This window comes from Megascapheus bottae, chromosome 13 (genome assembly GCF_031878675.1).
Source record: "Megascapheus bottae isolate mThoBot1 chromosome 13, mThoBot2.hap1, whole genome shotgun sequence".
Taxonomy (NCBI): domain Eukaryota; kingdom Metazoa; phylum Chordata; class Mammalia; order Rodentia; family Geomyidae; genus Megascapheus; species Megascapheus bottae.
This window is the reverse complement of record NC_143521.1, coordinates 32,941,374-32,961,987: the sequence shown is the minus strand read 5'-3', so window position 1 is coordinate 32,961,987 and position 20,614 is coordinate 32,941,374. Positions and strand designations below refer to the sequence as shown.

General features: G+C 39.5%; 1 protein-coding gene across 3 annotated transcripts in view; it reads right to left on the bottom strand.

Moving 5' to 3' along the window:
- Positions 1-1,145: 1,145 nt before the first annotated feature.
- Tec (tec protein tyrosine kinase) overlaps positions 1,146-20,614 on the bottom strand; it is a 100,938-nt gene continuing 81,469 nt past the window's right edge. For 2 of the 3 annotated variants that reach the window (XM_090343630.1, XM_090343632.1), the window contains 10 exons: positions 20,351-20,405; positions 17,387-17,466; positions 15,627-15,760; positions 11,217-11,291; positions 10,045-10,216; positions 8,887-9,103; positions 6,703-6,767; positions 3,574-3,692; positions 3,333-3,490; positions 1,146-1,706 (listed from right to left, as the gene is read on the bottom strand). In XM_090343630.1, coding sequence (XP_090199756.1) covers positions 1,623-1,706; positions 3,333-3,490; positions 3,574-3,692; positions 6,703-6,767; positions 8,887-9,103; positions 10,045-10,216; positions 11,217-11,291; positions 15,627-15,760; positions 17,387-17,466; positions 20,351-20,405 — 1,159 coding nt within the window. In that variant the 3' untranslated portion in view covers positions 1,146-1,622. The remainder of the gene's footprint in view (positions 1,707-3,332; positions 3,491-3,573; positions 3,693-6,702; positions 6,768-8,886; positions 9,104-10,044; positions 10,217-11,216; positions 11,292-15,626; positions 15,761-17,386; positions 17,467-20,350; positions 20,406-20,614) is intronic. The other variant, XM_090343631.1, reaches the window with a different exon arrangement.

Genomic DNA, 20,614 nt, shown 5'->3' with positions numbered 1-20,614 from the left:
TTATGGAGTCTATTTGTCATGGGAGTACAATTAAATAAGAAGAGGAGAAATGTGGCTGATTGTGACAAGAATTAAAACTTATTTTCTTATCCCCCCCCCCCCGCCCCATAATAGAGGATCCAAGGAAGAGCTACTCAGGAGGCTGAATGTTCTTGCTTTGAAACCAGGCTGGGCAGTAAAGTCCAGGAGACTCTTAATCTCCAATGCCCCACAACTGTCAAAAAAAAAAGCATGGGGGGGAATCCAAGGAAGAAGAAACTGCTTGTGGCCCATGGACTCCCTAGTACAGCCTCCAAACCAATGAAAAGTGGTTCTCCCAGATTGAACACCAGTCAGAGGAGCCAGATCCCACCTGTGTGACTGGCCAACAAGCCACAACAACCCCCAGGGAAGATGAGACTTATTAGGGATGAGCCCTTCCTAAGGGCCCTTCCTCAGCTTTCTACAAATACTAAGAATGATTCGCTGGGCAATAAACAGTCTGTTGGTGATCCCACCCACTCCACCCCACCCCCAGGAGCTCATGAGGGAAGAAACAAAAGTTCTAGTTCTATAGGAGTCCTACAGATTGTAAGGGTGAGAAATCCACTCAACTGGATGGCAGGGTCTACAGTGAAGCTGTAACACACAGTTCTTCACCTACAAATCCAAGTCTAGCCACATCTTATAGGAACACCACATCTCCATATCTTTCCTCAGCATCCCAGCTTCTTCACCACAGCTTGGGCTAGAGCAAGCTTTAGGAAGGGCAGCTTTTATTAAGAGCAATCACCTGACCCTCTGAAGGCGAATTCTTAAGACTCAAGAATTGTTGGATTCCCCCACTCAAGTTTCTACCTGCTTCCAATTAGCTGTAAGCACTATAGGCAGGATCACTGTGTACTCAAACAGCTCCCAGTGGGCCATAAGCAGGCATTCTTGGACATGACTACTGGCATGAGGAACACAAGCATTAGAAAGGGTTGGGCTTTCTTGCCTTCTAAAAGGAGGAATGTTTCATCATCCTCATGAGAAAAGGCAGTGATAGCAATCAGTAGTACCCAGTCCTAGGAAGAGAGCTTATATATAGAATTAAAATTTAAATCAAAAGACAACTCATGTTTCTTATAAATATATAACTTTATATATTAAATGTACTTACAATATGTACAGCATACAAATATTTTAGGCTGTAATGAAGAACTGAGATGGGTCCTTATCCAAGGCAGGTTCTTTATTTACCCAAAACTCAATTCTAGATGATGCTCTAGGCCCAGATTTCTGTAGAAACCCAAGGAAAGAGATGGGTTGCTGGAACATGGTTCTTTGCTTTCTCATTCTGGTGTTCTACTGGTGCTAGCCAACCTGTGCGCCCCTAAAATGGGCAGAGCCAGGAGTTTAGGCACTGTGTCTGACACAGTGTACATATTCAAGTTACTGAGGAATGAAGAAAAATGAACATTTTCAATCACCAGCTCTAAGGTACCATCTTCACAGTCTAGAAGATAGTCACAGAGCGAAGGTTGGTCTGGAAGAAAATGCCTTAGGTGTTTCCATTTTGTAAATAAAGCAGTCTAGACAGCCAGAGGCCAAATAAGTTAACTGCCAAGTGCCTTCTCTCATGGCCGGGATGGTCCCAGTGCTTATCTTCCAAAAGTTTCTTCACATTCAACGAGTTCATCTATCGTGCGTAGCAGATCTTCAAATGAAGGCCTTCCCTCTGGTTTCTACAATTAAAAGACAAAGAAAAGTTGGGAGTTTCATAATCCATTCCCATGGAAAGCTGTACTGCTCAAACTCCTACATTATAGCATTCTACAGGCAGAAAGAACGTCAGTCTCAAAAATACAGGCAATGCCAAGACAGTCTATCCCTACCCTAACTACGTGGCCTGTTCTGCTACTAGACTAACAGCCCTCTCTTTACTGGCATGTACTAGTTACACACTGGGAAAGTTTCCTTTTACTATTTCCATGCAAACAATGGTATCCAGCTCAAACTGACCACCCGTGTCTCCTCCCTCCCTCACCCCTTTGGCAAACAATTTCAACAAATTTCACTGTTCTTTCAAACATACATAGATACATACATACTACTTCAATTCTTTCTCCCTGCTCCTCCCTCCTAACATTTCTAAGATACCCACTCCCATCAAGGACCTCCTCCTCAGTGTCTGCCACAATCAAGCACTGCAGATTTGCAGAGCCATGCCCACACCCTTATCATCTCTGTTCATTTCCCACAGAAAGCCCTGCCAGATGAGTTCTCTACTCTCTACTCTCCCATTAATGTGTGTAGCCACATCTCCACATGCTGCTCATCCAGTTCTCTCCTGCCCAGTCTCTCTTCCTGCCCAGTCTCTGTCCATCCCGTCAGTGCTCCAGGGAGGAGGTGAGGGATCGGGCTTTGCAGTAAGATGGCCTCTGCTGCTCTCCAGCTAAGTGGCTCCAGGCAACACCAACCACAGGAAACCTGTTCTTGTCTATAAAGTGGTCACAGTAAAAACATCTAACCTCAAAGGATTATTTAAGAACTAAATCAAAAGCATGTCATCCAGTGTCTAACACAGTACGGATGGCCTAATTTTCCAAAAATCATTCTAGTGCCTAAATTCCTCTACGAAGTGGCATTTCACTATTCCTGAGTCTGAGTAAACAAACTGGTCAGGTTGAAGTTTAGAGGAAGAAACTGTCTCTGGAAAAAGGATGACACTCGAATCCCAGGCGTGACCACAGAAAGGAGGGGGGGCAACTTCTCAAGGCTTGTTCCCAAGTCCCTAGCTTTGCAGCTCTGGAGGATACCCACTTAGGAGTACAGCCCAACTTGCGGTGATTAAGTGAATTACTAGTGTTTTCCACAGCTTCACATGCTTCTTACATTAGTTCAGAACTTCCTACCTAGAGCTTAAAAGCACTACAAAACCTGCATATCTAATCCTAGTCGTAGAGAGGCAGAGGTCGGGAGGATCAAAGCCAGCCTGGGGAAAGCAGAATGTCTCAAGGCACCTCCCCCACCTCCCTATCAGTCACTATAAGCCAGCCATGAACACTACCAACCTATTATCCCAGCTATAGGATATGTTAATATGAGGATCGTGATCCACACCAGACCCAGCATGAACTTGCGAGGGATAAAAGTGCAGCGAAAGCGTAGAGAACCTGTCCAGCATACAGGAAGCTCTGAGTTCAAACCCAAGTTCTGACCAAAAAGAAAAAAAAAAAAAACCACCACCACCACCAAAACCCACATACCACCCACTTCAATAGGACCTAGAGCCTGTACCATATCCATCTAGCAAGCCCACTGTGAATGCTGCAGTGAGTCAATAGAACAGCACAAAGAAGTATCTATACCTCCTGCCAACACGTCAGCATCACCTCATATATGTACTTAGATGCCAGTTTTGGCCGGTGGAGGCGGTGGCCTCGAGTAACCATGGTTACCACTTCATAGTTGGTGTTCTTCTCAAAGGGCATTCTGCCTTCAGTGAATACTTCCCACATCAAGACACCTGGAAATGGGTAAGGGTCATCACATGATGAATCCACTTCCTCTTCAGAGCAGAAAACAGGAAGTGAGGAGCTTGGATCTTACCAAATGACCAGACGTCTGACTTGCTGCTAAAACGGCTGTAGTTAAATACTTCAGGCGGGCACCACTTCACTGGGAATTTAGCACCAGAAGAGCTTGTGTACTGATCATCCAGAACATACCTACGGTGAGAAACACCACGGACTTACACCTCTGAAGTATGAGCTGCACTGAATACTGGTGATTTCATTATTTTCCACTTTATAATCAAAAACACAGCTGACTGAAGCCCAAGGTGAGCATCCAGCTGGAGGTAAAGGTTTGGCTCAGGGGCGACACCTAGTGGCTTCCAGCTTCCCCTTGGTACAATTTAAGGGCGCAAGAGGGACACACCATGACACAAGTAGCAGGCTCACATCTCTCTGCTCTTCTTTTTCCTCATTAGGACACAGCATGCAATAAAACAGTCGGCCAACTTCTCATAAGCAATTATGTTCTTTAGACAAAATTTTACTCACATACGAAAGACCTAAAGACCTATCACCCTGTTAAAAGAAATGGTGAGGTGTCTAGAGATGCTCAGGCCCTGAGTTCCCATGACTCTATAGAGCAGTTTTTAAAAAGCAAGTGCAAGGAAAGACAAAGATAAAGGATACAAATGGTAATGTATATATTTACATACCATGACAGACATTCTCTCCCTCTCAAAAGAATGCTTTTATTTCTCTGTGTGAACTTATTTAAGTCCCTCTGGAATGACATACAGAAGCTAGTAACAGTGGTTATTTCTGGGGCAAATCCTGGATTGGAGAGGGTAGATGTGAGGACTTAAGCTTTTGCTGTAAAGTTTGGTGCATATTAATATGAGGAATGTATGTATACATTGTAGGCATATGAAATTCATTCCTAAAGGCAGCCACAAGAAGATACACAAATAAATTCACACACTTCCTTTGTTGGACTATGGAGACAAAGCTAGTGGCTGGCCAGCACCACTGCCACAGGGGCTGAACCAAATGACTGTCAGCCACGGAAATCAGAATTTACTATAGAATGATTTGCAGAGGTTCACACACAAAAGCAATGATTTTCCAAAAGTCAAATACATGAAGACTTAACCTATGAAAGAAGAAGGCTGCTTGTCAGGTATTGAGTACCTTTATATAAAGCAAATGAAGTGAGTAATTAACACTTTGAGTGTCAGAAATAGACTCAAACAGCTGTTGAACGCTCTTAGGCATGATGAGTTTCCTTAGAAAGTGAGCTTACCCCTGCAGGACCTGGTCTTATGTACCTTCCAAAAAAAAAAAAAATTGGTGGTACTAGAGTCTGAACTCAGGGCCTTATATTTGCAAGGCAGGTCCTCTACCACTTGCACCATGCCTCCAGACCCTTCTTAACTGCTGCTAATGATGTTCATGGACCTGCTCCTTGACCCTGTTATAGTCTGCTGATCAGGCCAAACTAATCTCAGACTTCCGCTGCTTATTGCCTTTAGTCTCCATTCGGTGTTCTCATGTGAAAGGGGTCCAGAGCAAACATAACTACCCCCACCCCAAAATATCTATCCCTCGGAGATGGGCAGATTTGCTCTGAAGAGGACTAGAGAATACACCATGTTTCACTGTACATGCAGTCCTTGGGAAAACTCTCTACTGTACCTCTTCTTTTTAGTCATTTTAAAATGTAAAACCCATTGCTGGTTCACAGGACTTTCCAAAAGGCTTAGGTCAGACTGACAGGTCACTGCTTGCTGGCCCTGTGATAACATACATATTTAGTCCCAGGCCTGTGTCTCTCTTATCTCCAGAACATTATCTGTAGGTGGCAGAAATATAGATGGTTTAGTCTCTGCTGTGGTTCAGAGAGTTGTGCCTGGCACACAGAAGGCATCCCATTGCTTACATATAGTTGAATGATTGTATAGAAGAATAAAGAGAAAGGAAAGGCAAAATATTTTTAAATATTACCACTCTATTAAAACTACAAAAGTTAAGAGGAGAAATATACTGTAGACTGAGCTGTACTAAGCTGTACTTACAAAATGAACATTAACTATTTCTACGAAAACGAAAGATTCTAGAAATGTAATCCACACTGAGAAGAAAACAAAGGAGATCAGGAAAATGAATAATAACAGATGCTGGAGGGGATGTGGCCAGGAGGGATCACTACTACACTGTTGGTGGGAGTGCAAACTCATTCAACCACTATGGAAAGCAGTGTGGCAGTTCCTCAAAAGGCGATACATAGAACTCCCCTATGACCCAGCAATTCCACTACTTGGCATTTACCCAACCATCCAGAAACTAGGGCATACTAAATCCACTACCACAACAATGTTCATTGCAGCATTATTCACTATAGCAAAGATATGGAACCAACTTAGATGTCCCTCAGTTGATGAGTGGATCAGCAAGATGTGGTATTTGTACACAATGGAATTCTATGCTGCTGTCAGAAAAAACGACATTGCCCCATTTGTTAGGAAATGGAAAGACTTAGAAAAAATCATATTAAGTGAAGTAAGCCAGACTCAAAGGAACTTAGGCTCAATGGTTTCCCTCATTTGTCATAATCAGTAGAAACCTTGGGCTCTATTAGCAGAGATCTGCAATAGAGCAAAATCTTGATACATAAGGCCATATAGTATGAAGCTAATTGAAAGGACCTCCAGGATATTGAAAAGCCATATAACGAATGATTGTTGTCCTTAATGTACTATGTTATCTTTCATCTCCTTTGCTGTCCCTTGGGTATCTCATATTGTTACAATATCTCACTTTGTCATCTGATATATTGAATTCATTTGTATTTGGTTATTTGAAATTTGATAGGGAAGGGGGAAAACCAAGATGGGTGGGGGGGTGGGGGGGAGGGTAATGGGTACCAAGACATGTGAAAGGGTATCAATGTATGTGAATTAATGCACCTTCTAGCTGGCAAATATCATGCCCTTTTATTAATTACAATAAAAAAGAAAAAGAAAACAAAGGAAAACCACTGGTTTAGCAAGCTATAGCTCCATCTAGTGGAGAAAATTGCTACCATCATGATACATAGTTATGTATTAATGTCATTAACAATTGATGAAATTTCCTTTCTGCAAGTTATCATAGATGGACATTACTTCTACACATATTTATTCTACAAATAATGTAAACATTAAAAGAATATAACACTCAGCCATACCTGGCCATGCCAAAATCACAGACTTTCACAACCCCTGCCTCATTTACCAGACAATTTCTGGCAGCCTGGAAAAAGAAAAAAAAAAAAATCAAGATAGTATATTAGGTTAAAAATCCCAGATCTATTTTATTAAAGGTACTATAATCCAGCCAAATATTAAGAGGGTAGAACTGTCTGCTTATAAATTATTTTTACCCCAACAGAAATGTCTCCAACACATATTTGAGACAGTCTGCAGAAACACAGGTTAGAAAACATATTTGCCACAGGCCTTAAAGACCTTATCATTACCCACAGTCATAGTTAAGACAAATCAACCCTCTTTTCCCTTCTGGTTCTACTCTTAATAAACTATGTGGGATGTTTTATTATTGTTGGTTTACTGATGGTGGTAACATCTCTTGAAGTACTTATTCTAGGTTCTAGTGAGGTGAGCTTCAAAATACACAACCATACAATGAGCAATGGGTAACCAGTCAGCTCAATCTGGGTCAAAAGAACATGTAAACTGGGTGTAGTGGCTCATGGGTGGCAGAGATCAGGAAGGCTACAGTTAAAAGCCAGTCTGGACAAAAAGTTCAGGACACCCCATCTCAACTGAAAAAGTTTGGCATGGTGATATACATCTGTCATCACAGCTACACAGAAACTGTAAGAGGATTTAGGTCCAGACCCTGCTGTACAAAAAGCAAGACCCTATTTGAAAAACATTAAAGGTAAAAAGATCTGGGGGCATGGTTCAGATGGCAGAGCCTCTGCCTCTTAAGCTCAGAGCACAAAAGTCTGGAGTTCAACACTTTAGAGCACATTGTGGAGATCTGTAGCTCAAGGCATAGGGCAGTAGCCTTGAGCTGAAGAGCTCAGGGATAACACCCAGGCCCAGAGTTCAAGCCCCATGACCCACAAAAAAAAAAAAAAAGATTTCATCAAAATAAGGTCCTTGTGAATGGGTATCACGGGCTAGATATTGTCATTACTGAGCATAATAATGCTACTACTGTTTATATATATGTATTATATATATGTATATATATATATATGTGTGTGTGTGTATAATTTCTACTTTACAAAGTCTTTACAAAGCAGTCTTATAGCAAACAATATATGAACAGGCAATACGAAGATGTGGAAATAGGGTCTCAGAGAGATTAGGCAAATAGTGTAAAATATACTTAGGAGATCATCTTCCATATCAAAATCCTCAACTTTCTGTTATACTTTAAACCTAGAGATAACATAGCTTTAAGAGTACTGACTCTAGAGCCAAACTCCCTGGGTTCAAATCCTGCCTACTCCATTAACTTAATTGTTGATATTATTTTACTCCTGTTTCCTCATGTGTGAAACAGGAACTATAATGAAACCTACCATGATGATTGAAATGATTCAGTGACTTTATATTCATAAAATGCTTATTACCTCTTTGAGGTGAATGAATTTTTTTAAATGCCTTGCTCCTATTCATCAGAATACTAAAATTAAAATATAGGTGGAAATCCCAGATGCAGATCCTACTTGCTCTGGTGAAAAGATTGAGGTAAACTGATAGTGTTACTGATCTGCTAAAACAGTCACATTTGTGAAGGAAAGGTAGGAGGAAAAACGGATGAAAAAGAATTGAGGAGAGGGAAGAAGCAGAATAAGGGAAAATTAGCCAGTGTCTCCATCACAATGATTAAGAAAGTAACAAACTTCTCCTGCTATTGTTAGAAGTTCACAGACACTTCCATCTTTCCCCAATGATTAAAGAGAGAAGGAAAATGACTGATCTAATAGTTTCTAATTATAGTAGATGAAGTGGAAACAGAGGTTAGGATTTAGGAAGAAAGTCAAGGCTAACTCAATCTTCCTCATTCATCATTTCCTTGAAGCTAACTCCCATCTATAAAACAACAGTGGTAATAAATGTGCTTATGATAAGCTCTCTCATGGTGCTTTTCTGGAGCTCAAGTAGTTCATGCAATAAAATTTGTCTGGAAATATTAACTCTGTAAATTGCTAGATTAAATAAATCCTTCCTTTCACCTTATGAAGCAAGTGGCTTGCATTTACCAAGTTTAAAGATAATAGTGAAACAGTATTAGCAACCAAAATTGGTCACTAATATGTATCACAGCTACTGCTGAGCCAATATTACAAAAGACTCTGATGGGTGAGTGGGAAGAGAAGGAGGTTCACAGATACCAAGTCTCTGTGGATGAAGCTGTTTCTTTCCAGGTACTCCATCCCTTCACACACATCCTGACACATACTCAGCAGCACATCTCTACTGAAATGGCCTTGTCTTTGTCGGAGGAAATTTAGAAGACAGCCCCGTTCCATGAACTCAGTCACGATGTAAATCGGTTTCTGCTGGGTGCATACACCGTATAGCTGTACCAGCTTGGGATGTGTCAGCTTCCTGGAGGCAAAAAAAATGCATAGTGTTAGTATAGGAAAAAGAAATCTGAAAACAGAAACAGCTCATAATGCAACTCAAGCTTCTAGAAAAAACGGAAACAAACTGAACCCCCAACTACTAGACACAGAGAGATAATAAGGACTATAGCCTAAATAGTGTTGCTGATAGGCTAAAAATTGTTTCAGTTGTAAAGGAAAGGTAAGATGAAAAACGGATTGAAAAGTTTGGAGGAGAGAGGGAGAAAGCAGAATAAGGAAAAATTAGACAGTGTCTCCATCATAAAAGTGCCGGGCACAGTGGCTCATGCCTGTAATCCTACTTAGGAGGCTGAGATCTTGAGGATCACAGTTCAAAGCCAGCCCAAGCACTAAAGAACATGAGACTCTTATCTCCAAAAAACCTCTAGAAAATAGGAAGCAGAGCTGAGGCTCAAGGGGTAAGGTGTAGCCTTGAGCTGAAGAGCTTAGGGACAATGCCCAGGCCCAGGGGCAGGGCTGTAGCCTTGAGCTGAAGAGCTCAGAGCCAGAGCCCAGGCCCAGAGTTCAAGCCTCATGAACCACAAAAACAATCAAACAAAAAAACAGGGCTGGGAGTTTGGCCTAGTGGTAGAGTGCTTGCCTCAAATGCAGGAAGACCTGGATTCTATTCCTCACTACTAAGCCGGAAATGGTACTGTGGCTCAAGTGGTAGAGCTCTAGCCTTGAGAAAGCCCAAGGATAGTGCTCAGGCCCTGAGTTCAAGCCCAGGACTGGCAAAAACAAACAAAAAAGACCAACAAAATAATTTAGAAAGTAACAGACTTCTCCTCCTGGTATTGTTAGAATACCATGAAGTATTATAGAGGCTAAAAACAAACAATGCATAGAGTCAACAATGCAAAAAGCTATTTTCTAGAAAAAGAATCAGTAGGTGTTAGCTGGGAAGACAAGGTCGTAACTTACATCATGACTTTAGCTTCTTCTATGAAGTCCTCCTCACACATGGCACCCTCTCTAATAGCTTTGATGGCTACTTTGTATTGGGCTCGCCACTTGCCCAGCCTCACCACTCCAAACAGTCCACTCCCCAACTCCCTCATAAAGGTCAGCTCCGAAGGGTTTATCTCCCACTTCTCTGAAAGACAGAAAGGAAAAGTAGAAAACACTTAGGGAAAGAATGGGATGAATCAGTGGGGAAAGACAAACTAACCAACCAAGAATCGACCTCAAAGTTCAGGAAGATACTGTGATCATTACCAGGAACACCGGACAGGGGTACATTCTGAATCTACACTGCAGAGTGGGGCTTTCCACCCTCTCAGAAGAGTGTCTCCCTTTTGAGCTATCCCAATACATGCAGAGGAACTGAAAAAGGCAAGAAGATGCCGCATAACAGACTAACAGTAACAGCTAAGAGTATGTGCCAGTACTTGAATTTGGGACTCTCACTTAACTTTTTCACTCAAGGCTGTCACTCTGCCACTTGAGCCACACCTCTATCTCTGGGGGTTTTTTTGTTGTTTTTTTTGTTTTGTTTTGTTTTTGCTGTTTATTTGGATATAAGAGTCCCATAGACTTTTTTCTGACTGCTGGCTTCAAGTTATGATCCTCATGTCTCTGCCTCCTGAGTAGCTAGAATTACAGGAGTGAGCCACCTGCTCCCAGCTTCAAGTCGATTAAAGAAACAAAAACAAACAAAAAGCCTCTTCATTTATCACTCTTTCTCCTGGGGATTTTTTTTTTCAATTCTATCAAGTTAAAAGGAATTAAGCCTGCTACTTATAAGGCTTTTGTCAGAAGTAACAAAAACAATCAAGGTGCATTTATTTTCTTCATCCTTGCACTTCATTTCCTGCCACTAACCAGCAAAAGCAGTGAGAGCCATGGTTGAAAGGACAAAGAATTCTTTTTAGATGCACATTGTTTCCTCTAGGGAAGGTTTCCTGCTGAATTATACATACTAACAGAAACAAAACCTAGGATTATTTCCACTAGAAAACCACACTATACATTTATCTTGTGATACTAGATTCTTACTAAGGAAAATTGGTCAATGCAAATACACAACTAAGTTTATGTGATACCGATTCTTATCAAGGAAAATTGGGCAAATGCAAGTATAGAGCAAGAGTTACCATAGCTGAATCCTGCAGTGGTTGGTGCATTCTTCCCCTTTGTACTAACTGGGTACCGAAGCCTTGTGACAAGTCCTAGAAATCAAAGGAAACAATGCAGTTGAGCTTAATCATTCTACACATCAAATGCCAAAGTAAGAAATGCACCTGAGAAACTCATTCACTTAGTACTTTAACTCCTCACCTGCTGCTACAAGCTTTCATTCATTTAAACACTTTCAAACAGTGTTTGTCAAGCATTATACCAGCTGTACTCTGAATATCCTAAAGGATATTAAAAAAAAACCACAAAGGATATTAAAGAGCTTCTCACAGTTACTATCAGCTATTATTATATCATGCTCTTTTTAAATAGGAGATCTGAGCTGTGAAAGAAGATTGTGAGTTTGCTGAAAATTAAAGTGATTCATTTGATATATATAACATAATGCTAGAAATCCTTGTATTAAACTGAACTCTAAGATAACAACTAAGGATACATCAACTACTGATGATCAGTGAGCTAAGGTAAAGAAAGCCTTTAACCTCTATTGCTTAAAGTATTAAAGAAATGAGAGGAGTCACTTCTATAAACACCCAAAACACTATGTATTCTAACTAGGGACAACTCACAGTAACCTGAAATGATTGTATATGTCTCTCTCCAGCAGATAAACGAAATGATGGCCCAGTCCAATAACTCTCCTCCAAACTTGGCAGGAAACACTAGCAGGCATTAAACACACCTTTGTTGAATGAATTGAGACAGCAGCAAAACTAAAATTTACAGAAGATCAACTTATAGAAGATCACCAAAGGAAAAAAATCAACAGAATACGAATACAAAAAAGATACTGAAAAACAACCCCTTGAACCACATCTTTAGTCCTTTATGCTTGAGTTACTTTTCAAATAAGGTCTTGTGGGTTTCTTACTTTTTTCTGCCAATCCTGGGGCTTGAACTCAGGGCCTGAGCACTGTCCTTGGGCTTTCTCGAGGCTACAGCTCTACCACTTGAGCCACAGCACCACTTCTGGCTTTTTCTATGTACATGGCACTGAGGAATCAAACTGGCATGCTAGGCAAGCATTCCACTACTAGGCCAAACTCCAAACTCCTGGCCAGTCTTGTGCTTTTTATGTCAAGAAGCCCTGTCCATCTTTTTGTTTGTTTTCTCCTTTGTTGCTATTTTTAATTTCTGTAACTTTTCTTTTGTATGTAAGTTTATGAGTTCAGGGGACAGCAAGGGGAGCACAGAAATGGAGGGACAAAGGGTGAACAAATGCAGCAGTAATACTCACTAGACACTGTTGAAGATGAATGATACAACTTATGAGGGAGGGGACTTTGGAAAGAAAAACTGGGAGAAAATGAGGGGAAAGTGACATTGTTCAAAAAGGAATGTAGGGCCGGGAGTTTGGCCTAATGGTAGAGTGCTTGCCTAGCATGTACAAAGACCTGGGTTCAATTCCTTGGTACCACATACATAGAAAAAAGGCGGAAGTAGTGCTGAGGCTTAAGTGGTAGAGTGCTAGGCTTGAGAAAAAAGTCCAAGGACAGTACTCAGGCCCTGAGTTCAAGTACCAGGACTAGCAAAAAAAAAACAAAGCAAAACAAAAAAAATTACATCTCAATAGCTCTTCCTATCATCTGAAAAAAATAAATGGACAAAAATAATTTCAAAAAATTAAAAGCTGACTTTTTTCTAAATTGGGGTAGGTGACTAGCCCTCCCCACACCTTTAAGTCAAAGACTAGAACTCTTGCTTTATCATCTTATGGAAATTCGACAGACATAGTGTAGTTTCTAGTAATACTTCTGTTTAATTTTACATTTGCTTTATTAACACTCGAGTGCTAGGAATAGCAGAAGTTTGGGAAGATGGAAAACTTGTGGGAGGATATTACAGGAAGCTTGCAACTTTGGTTCACCTTACAATCTGTCGACTTTATGATTCTCCAAAAGCCATATGCATTCAAGAGAAACAATAATTTGACTTTTGAATTGAGACACTTTTTTTTTTTATCTGGGATAGCAATATGTGACAGGATGCTCTGAAGAAATACTGAACAGATAGCAAGGAACCTCAGAGCCCAGGCGGTTACATGACCACAAGGGTCAACATCTGATCGTCTATATAATGTCCTTGCTAAGCAAGGATGTTAAGTTCATTGGGTTAACTGTCTTACATGCACTTTGAACTCAGGATATACTCAACTTGTGAAGTATTTATAAGAATGTAACACCATGAAAAATGAAGAGTATCTTCTGTACTCTTTGGAAGCCTACAGCACAGAACGGAGTCCTTGCTCATCTAGAAGTTTCTGTGACAATTATAAAACATACAGGGGCCAGGAGCGTGGCCTAGTGGTAGAGTGCTCACCTAGCACACACGAAACCCAGGGTACAATTCTCCAATACCACATGCACAGAAAAAGCTGGAAGTGGTGCTATGGTTGAAATGGTAGCGCTCTAGCCTTGAGAAAACTCAAGGATAATGTCCAGGCTCTGAGTTCAAGCCCCAGGAGTGGCAAAACAAATCATAAAATCAAACAACATACAGTATCTTACCTTGTTATTTGGCATACTGTATATACATGTATATTTGTTTATTTGAAATAGGAAAGGAAAGGGGGAAAACAAAATGAAGGGAGGGGGTCAGGGGAGGGAAATGGGAACAAAAACATGAGAATGGGTATCAATGTGCATGAAGTAATGCATCCTCTATCTGGTGAATATAACTGTAACCTTTCTATTAATTACAATTTAAAAACAAAAACAAAAACAAGGTGTTGCTAGGTTGCCCAAACTGGCCCCAAACTCCTCAAAGTCCCAAGCAGCAGACTCTAGTCTCAGCCTCACAAATGGTTGGTATTGCCTGCATGCTACTGCATCCTGCCTAAAATGCAGACCTTTCTAGGCACTGATATCTTTTTTTTTTAAATTTTTTTATTGTAATTAGTAAAAGGGTTACATGATATTTGCCAGATAGAAGGTGCATTAATTCACATACATTGATACCCTTTCACATGTCTTGGTACCCATTTCCCTCCCCCCCCCCACACCCCCCACCTGTCTTGGTTTTCCCCCCTTCCCTATCAAATTTCAAATATCCAAATACAAATAAATTCAATATATCAGATAACAAAGTGAGATACTATACCAATATGAGATAACCAAGGGACAGCAAAGGAGATGAGATATCTTATACCTATAATCCTAGTTACTGAGGAGACCGAGATCTCAGGACCATGGTTCTAAGCCAGCCTGAGCATAAAAGTCCCTGAGACCCTTATTTCTAGTTAAGGTCCAAAAACAAAAACAAAACAAACAAACAAAAACCAGCAGTTGACCTGTAGCTCAAGTGACAAAGCACCAGCCTTAAACAAAAAAGATAAAGAACAGTGTGCCCAGGTCTCAAGTTCAAGTCCCAGGGCTGGCATACAAATACAGGGTGTATCTTGGATTTTAGTTTAGTATAGGGATATAAAGCCCAGAAATGTGAATGTTCACCACATGCCATTAAAAGAACTCATGTCCTAAGATGGAGACAAGGTTTTTATGCAACTTTGTATTATTTCTTTCTTAATTACGATAAGTTAAAAAATAAATCACATACCACAATTAACTAGAAAATACAATTGCTCAAGGAAAAACTCATTACAATGATTATTTTACACTAGTTAATATTAGAAACAGATGTTAAAGCTCACTCACATCCAGAAACAAGGCCATACTAAAGCTACTAGCAAAACGATGTCCATTGCATTATTTACCATAGCTAAGATATGGAACCAACCCAGATGCCCCTCAGTAGATGAATGGATCAAGAAGATATGGTACTTATACTCAATGAATTCTATGCTGCCATCAGAAAGAATGACATTGCCCATTTGTAAGGAAATGGAAACACTTGAAAAAAATCATATGACGTGAAATAAGTCAGACCCAAAGGAGCACTGGCTCCATGGCATCCCTCTTTGTAATAATTAGTACAAACCTAGGACTCTCCTAGCAGAGAATTACAATAGCTCAAAACCTATGTCCATATGGTCATATAGGATTAGACTGAATGAAATAAACTCTAGGTTTTGGAAACAAGAGGTTTATCTTTGTGACTGTTGTTCTCAATGTATAATGTGCAGTTATTTCTTTTCTCTTTTTTCCCAGTTATGGTTAATCTCATGTGGTTACTGTATCTGACTTTGTTACCTGGTATACTGTATATACACTTACTTGTTTATTTGAAAACAGGAAAGGGAGGGGGAAACAAGATGACTGGGAAGGGGAGGCGGGAAAAGGGGTCAAAAACATGAGAAGGGGTATCAAGGTTCAAGAAATAATATACCCATTACCTGACAAATGTAACTGTAACCCCTCTATACATTATGCCAACAATAAAATACAATAATAAAAAAAAAGCTCACTCACCTGCTGCATTGTGCTTATGATACTCAATAATCTCAGGAATCGAACCAAAAGCATGCTTTTCTGCCAGGTAATACTTCTTCGGAGATGTTGCTGTTTCCTTTATATGATAATGTCTAAAGCCTGAGGAACCTTCCCTATGATAAAAATTGAACTGTGTTACAACCAAACTGAAATACTGTTCACTCATAGACATTTTCTACAGTGCAACCTTTCTATCCCCAGAACAAATCTATTTTTCCATTTTCTTTAGAACTTTGCTTTCTCATGACCAGAGAGAAATTTAGAAAGTGCTCACTGACAGTATTCCTGCTCCCTTGCATGAGAATGAGTAAAAGAACATTTACCATTCAACCACAATAGAAAGTCTTTAAATAGCCATTAGCTGCCACCATTTTGTTGTTGGTAGTGTTGTAAACTTGCAAATATTTAGAGCACTTCTAAAACTGCATTTAAAAATTAGGCTTATAGATATACACACTTTACTTAGATGCCTTCATAGAGCATAGATCTCCAGTCCTCTGTTGCTAAAAACAATTTTTAAATAATTTAGTCCTCCTGCTCTTAGAACTCCTTAAGATGGACATGGTATGGCCTCTGTTCCTACCTATCAGACTTCAAGTCCTCCCTTTACTCAGTCTCTCCTATTCTATAATCCAGCTACATAGACTTTGTTTCAGGTCTTTTAATTCTCCACATTCTTTCACTCACTCCTGGTTCCGGTAACTTCCTAGTCAGAAACAACCCAACCCCTTCCCTTCCTGTTTTTTTCTGCCTTGTCCATGGGGTCTCTTCTGGATACTGTTTTGTTTTTTTTTTATTGTAATTAGTAAAAGGGTTACATGATATTTGCCAGATAGAAGGTGCATTAATTCACATACATTGATACCCTTTCACATGTCTTGGTACCCGTTTCCCTCCCCCCCCACACCCCCCACCCATCTTGGTTTTCCCCCCCTTCCCTATCAAATTTCAAATATCCAAATACAAATAAATTCAATATATCAGATAACAAAGTGAGATACTATACCAATATGAGATAACCAAGGGACAGCAAAGGAGATGAGAGACAACATAGTACATTAAGGATACTGTTATGACAACATTCTGGATAATTCAAATACACTCTTGGCTATGCACTCCTGCCTGACACACATGGGTGCACACATACACATACACACACTACATAGTACCCCCTACCACATCACCTACTTCTATACCACAACTGCCTATCCTTAACATGGAGCTCAGTATGCAACAATTTACTAAGGTTTCTATAGGCATTCTCAACAAATATACTTATAGAAAGTTATTGCCCAACACAAAAAAAACCAGTATAGACTATTAAGAAACGAAGTTTCCTCATTAACAAATGAAATTTGGGTTCTTTATTTTTTTTCTTTTTTTTTTTTGGTAGGCCATGGGGTTTGAACTTGGCCTGGGCGTTGTCCCTGAGCTCTTCACCTTAAGGCTACCACCCTACCCTTGAGTCAAGCCCCACTTCCTTTTTCTAGAGGTTAATTGGAGATAAGAGTTTCAGGTCTTTTTGTGCCTGGACTGGCTTTGAACCTTGATCCTCAGATTTCAGCCTCCTGAGTAGCTAGGATTACAGGCATGAGCCACCGCACCCAGCTGGGTTCTTTACTTTTAATGCTGAAATACAGTCTTTTTTTGAAAAGTAGTACTATATACAAACAATATAGAAAGTTGATACAAAAATAAACCCATTTAAAAAAATAATAAAATAGAGCAAGATTACTTACCCTCCAAACTTTGTATAAAGAGAGACTGTGTACAGGCCTGGCTGGCTGGAGTCCCTTACCATAAAACCACCTTCTTTATCCTAAAACCCAAAACAAAAATCCTTCTTTACTTCAATTACTAATGTGATGTCATAGAAAAGATTCAGGAACTCAATCTGCCAATTTTATACTGAAGTATAACTTATGCTTCTACCATCCAAATGACTCTTTAGCTCACACTACTAGGTTATGAGATTCCTAAATCCCCACAACTACAAATTCTCATCTAAATTACAGCCAACATTTCAACTGGAGAAGCTATCAGAGCCTTTCCAGAACTAACAGAACTAAACTAAGCCCTGCACACATGGAAAACGGATTGAGAAAATGTTTCATTTGTTTAGATTCTTAAGATAAGGTCTCAATATAGACCCTAGTTGGTCTTGAACTCTTAATCCTGCTGCTTCTACTTCCCAAGTGCTGAAATTATAGGCATAAAACACACTGCCTGGCAAAATATTATAAACAGACAGACAGACAGAGCTATACCAATGATATAGAGATCATTTCTTAACGTTTCATACATTTTTTACATTTGCTGTAAACTTTGAATCCCAATCCAATATCATTTTCTATCCATGTAACATTTTTCCTGTAATTATCTTCTTTATAATTCCTCTGTAATTAAATGCTAGTATTTCTCTTTACTTATTCTGCCATGTCTCTGACAGTGTGGTTATAGTAAAAGTAACTAAAGCAAGGAAATGAAATGTCAAAAACAACACTAAATGGATAAGAGAAATATTCTTATCAGATTCCAAACTAAAGAGCAAGAAATAGAAACTCCAAACCCCACGTAACATCATATCTAAACTCTCATATTTATGTTGTTTTAAGAGGAAAAATGTATTTCATAATTGAAAGGCAAAATTAACTTTATTCTTATTCGTAAGAAAGACTACAAATAAACATGATAAAAACAATTAGGGATAATAATTATAATGGCTCACTGGCCAAGAAAAAAAACTACTCAACAGCTACCATTTATTAGTAAAAAACTACTCAACAGCTACCATTTATTTGTAGAAAACGTATTCTGATGTAATTTGTTCTAACATACAAACGTATTTAGCCCTGACAAAAAACAGCCCTATGAAGAAGGCATTTCTATTATTCCTGCTTTCCCTCACAGGTAAGGAAAGGGTCAAGGAAAAGCTAGGTAATGTTCCCCAGGTCACATAAGTAGTAAGTAGCTAACCAGGATTTGAATGTAGTCCACCCTGCCATCCACTGACCTACACCTGCCCCTCACTATGGGTCTCCAAGGAGGCACATTAGCATCCTACGGGAATGGCCATGGGCCATGAAGTGTAGACTGAAAGACCAAAGCCACCTGCTATTGCCTCTGTCACATAAACTACAGAAACAAGCACTCAAGTGGTGGTAAAATGCAGGAGAAAGAATGGATTCTAAAGGCTAGGAACTACTACCAAATAGAATAACTAGATTGTAAATTCAAGGAATTATCAAGATCTCTCAATTTTCACTTATGTTGAGGATGGGGGAAAAATGAGACTAGAAAAGTCGCTGCTTATGTGCATCTGATCACACAAAAAATAAAATTGATCAAAAGAACTCAAGGAAATGAAAAGAGGTTTCTTTTTTTTCTTTTTTTGCTGTTTTTGTTTTCTTTCCTTTTTGTTTTGTTCATATATATGTCTTTGGAAGTGTAAGGAGAGGCACAGAAATGGAAGGACAAAGGGTAAGCAAATGCAGCAGTCGTATTCACTGGATGCTATGTTAAAAATGAACTATACAACTTATGAGTGGGAATGGGAGGGAAAAACTCGGAGAGAGTAAGGGAAGGGGTGAAACTATCTAAAAAGAAACAAACTCTTTACTGAGTTACGTAACTGTAACCTCTTTAAGTCACTGTTAAACTCGGGTCTCCCTATCCCAGGGCAGAGTCTCCTATACTTCCTTTTGTTCCTTTAACTTCTCTTTAAAGTTGAGCATTTCAGGACATTTATATTTATAGGCAATCAAATGCTATTAAAAATTCATTTATTAAAAACATTTGATCTATCCAATCTATCCAATTGATAGGGTAGCACACACCTGTCACCCGAGCCTCAGAGGAAGCATGGTTGGCTAGATGTAGTACCATCCACCTGTCATTCCAGTGACAAGGAAGAACAGGTATGAAGCAAGATCCTCCTTCATCAATAACTAATCCAGAAAGGGGCTGGCAGTGTAGCACAAGTGGTTAGAACACCTTCCTAACAAGCATGAAGTCTTGAGTTCAAACTCCACAATACCAACATAAAAAAGGCATCATGTAATCATTATAAAAACTTTTCCAAAACAATAACTTAAAGCAAAAAAGTAGAGGAGATATTGCTCCTGTATAGCTACTATCTACTTTCATAGGTTCATTATTATTTTATCCCTCTTTTCCATTCCTCACCCCAAAAAGTTGGAGTTCTAAGCCCCACTAGTTCAGAATACGATCATATTTGGAAACAGGTCACCACAGAGCTCATCACATTAAAATGAAGTCATTAAGGTAGGCTCTAATTAAATGGGACTAGAGTCCTTCTGAAGAAGGAAAGCTGGATGCAGGGCCTGACATACACAGACTGAAGATGTTGTGAAGAAACAGAAAGAGAAAAAAATACTTCCAAGCCAAGAGGTGAGACCTAGACGACATTTTCAGATGCAGTTCTCAGAAGGAACTACTCCACCGTCACCTTGACTTGAACCTGTAGCCCCCATAACCATGAAAGAATAAAACTCTGTGGTTACAGCCATTCAGTTTGTGGCACATGGTGACCGAAGCCAAGTGAACTACTATGCCAATATTCTTTTAATAATATTTTAAAAAATAATAATTTGTGTCATTGATTTTTTAGGATGTATTAAGGATCCATTCAAATGAATTTGTGCTAAAATCAAACCCTCTCACAAAAGGAGTAAAACACTTACTTCAGTTTTGAGGAGTTGTTCTGCCTTGCTTCTATTTGTATTTCTGCAATACCATCTGAATAGAAAAAGATACACGTAAGCCTAAGATTTTTCAAAATTATATTTTAGTAGGAATATAAAGTAATATACGTTAGAAATAACACAATAAACAAAAATAAGACATCACTAACAGTAACAATTTCTGTTGTTATTCTTTTGTGCCAATACTAGGACTTGAAGTCAAGGCCTGAGCATTGTCCCTTAGCTTTTTTGCTCAAGGATTGA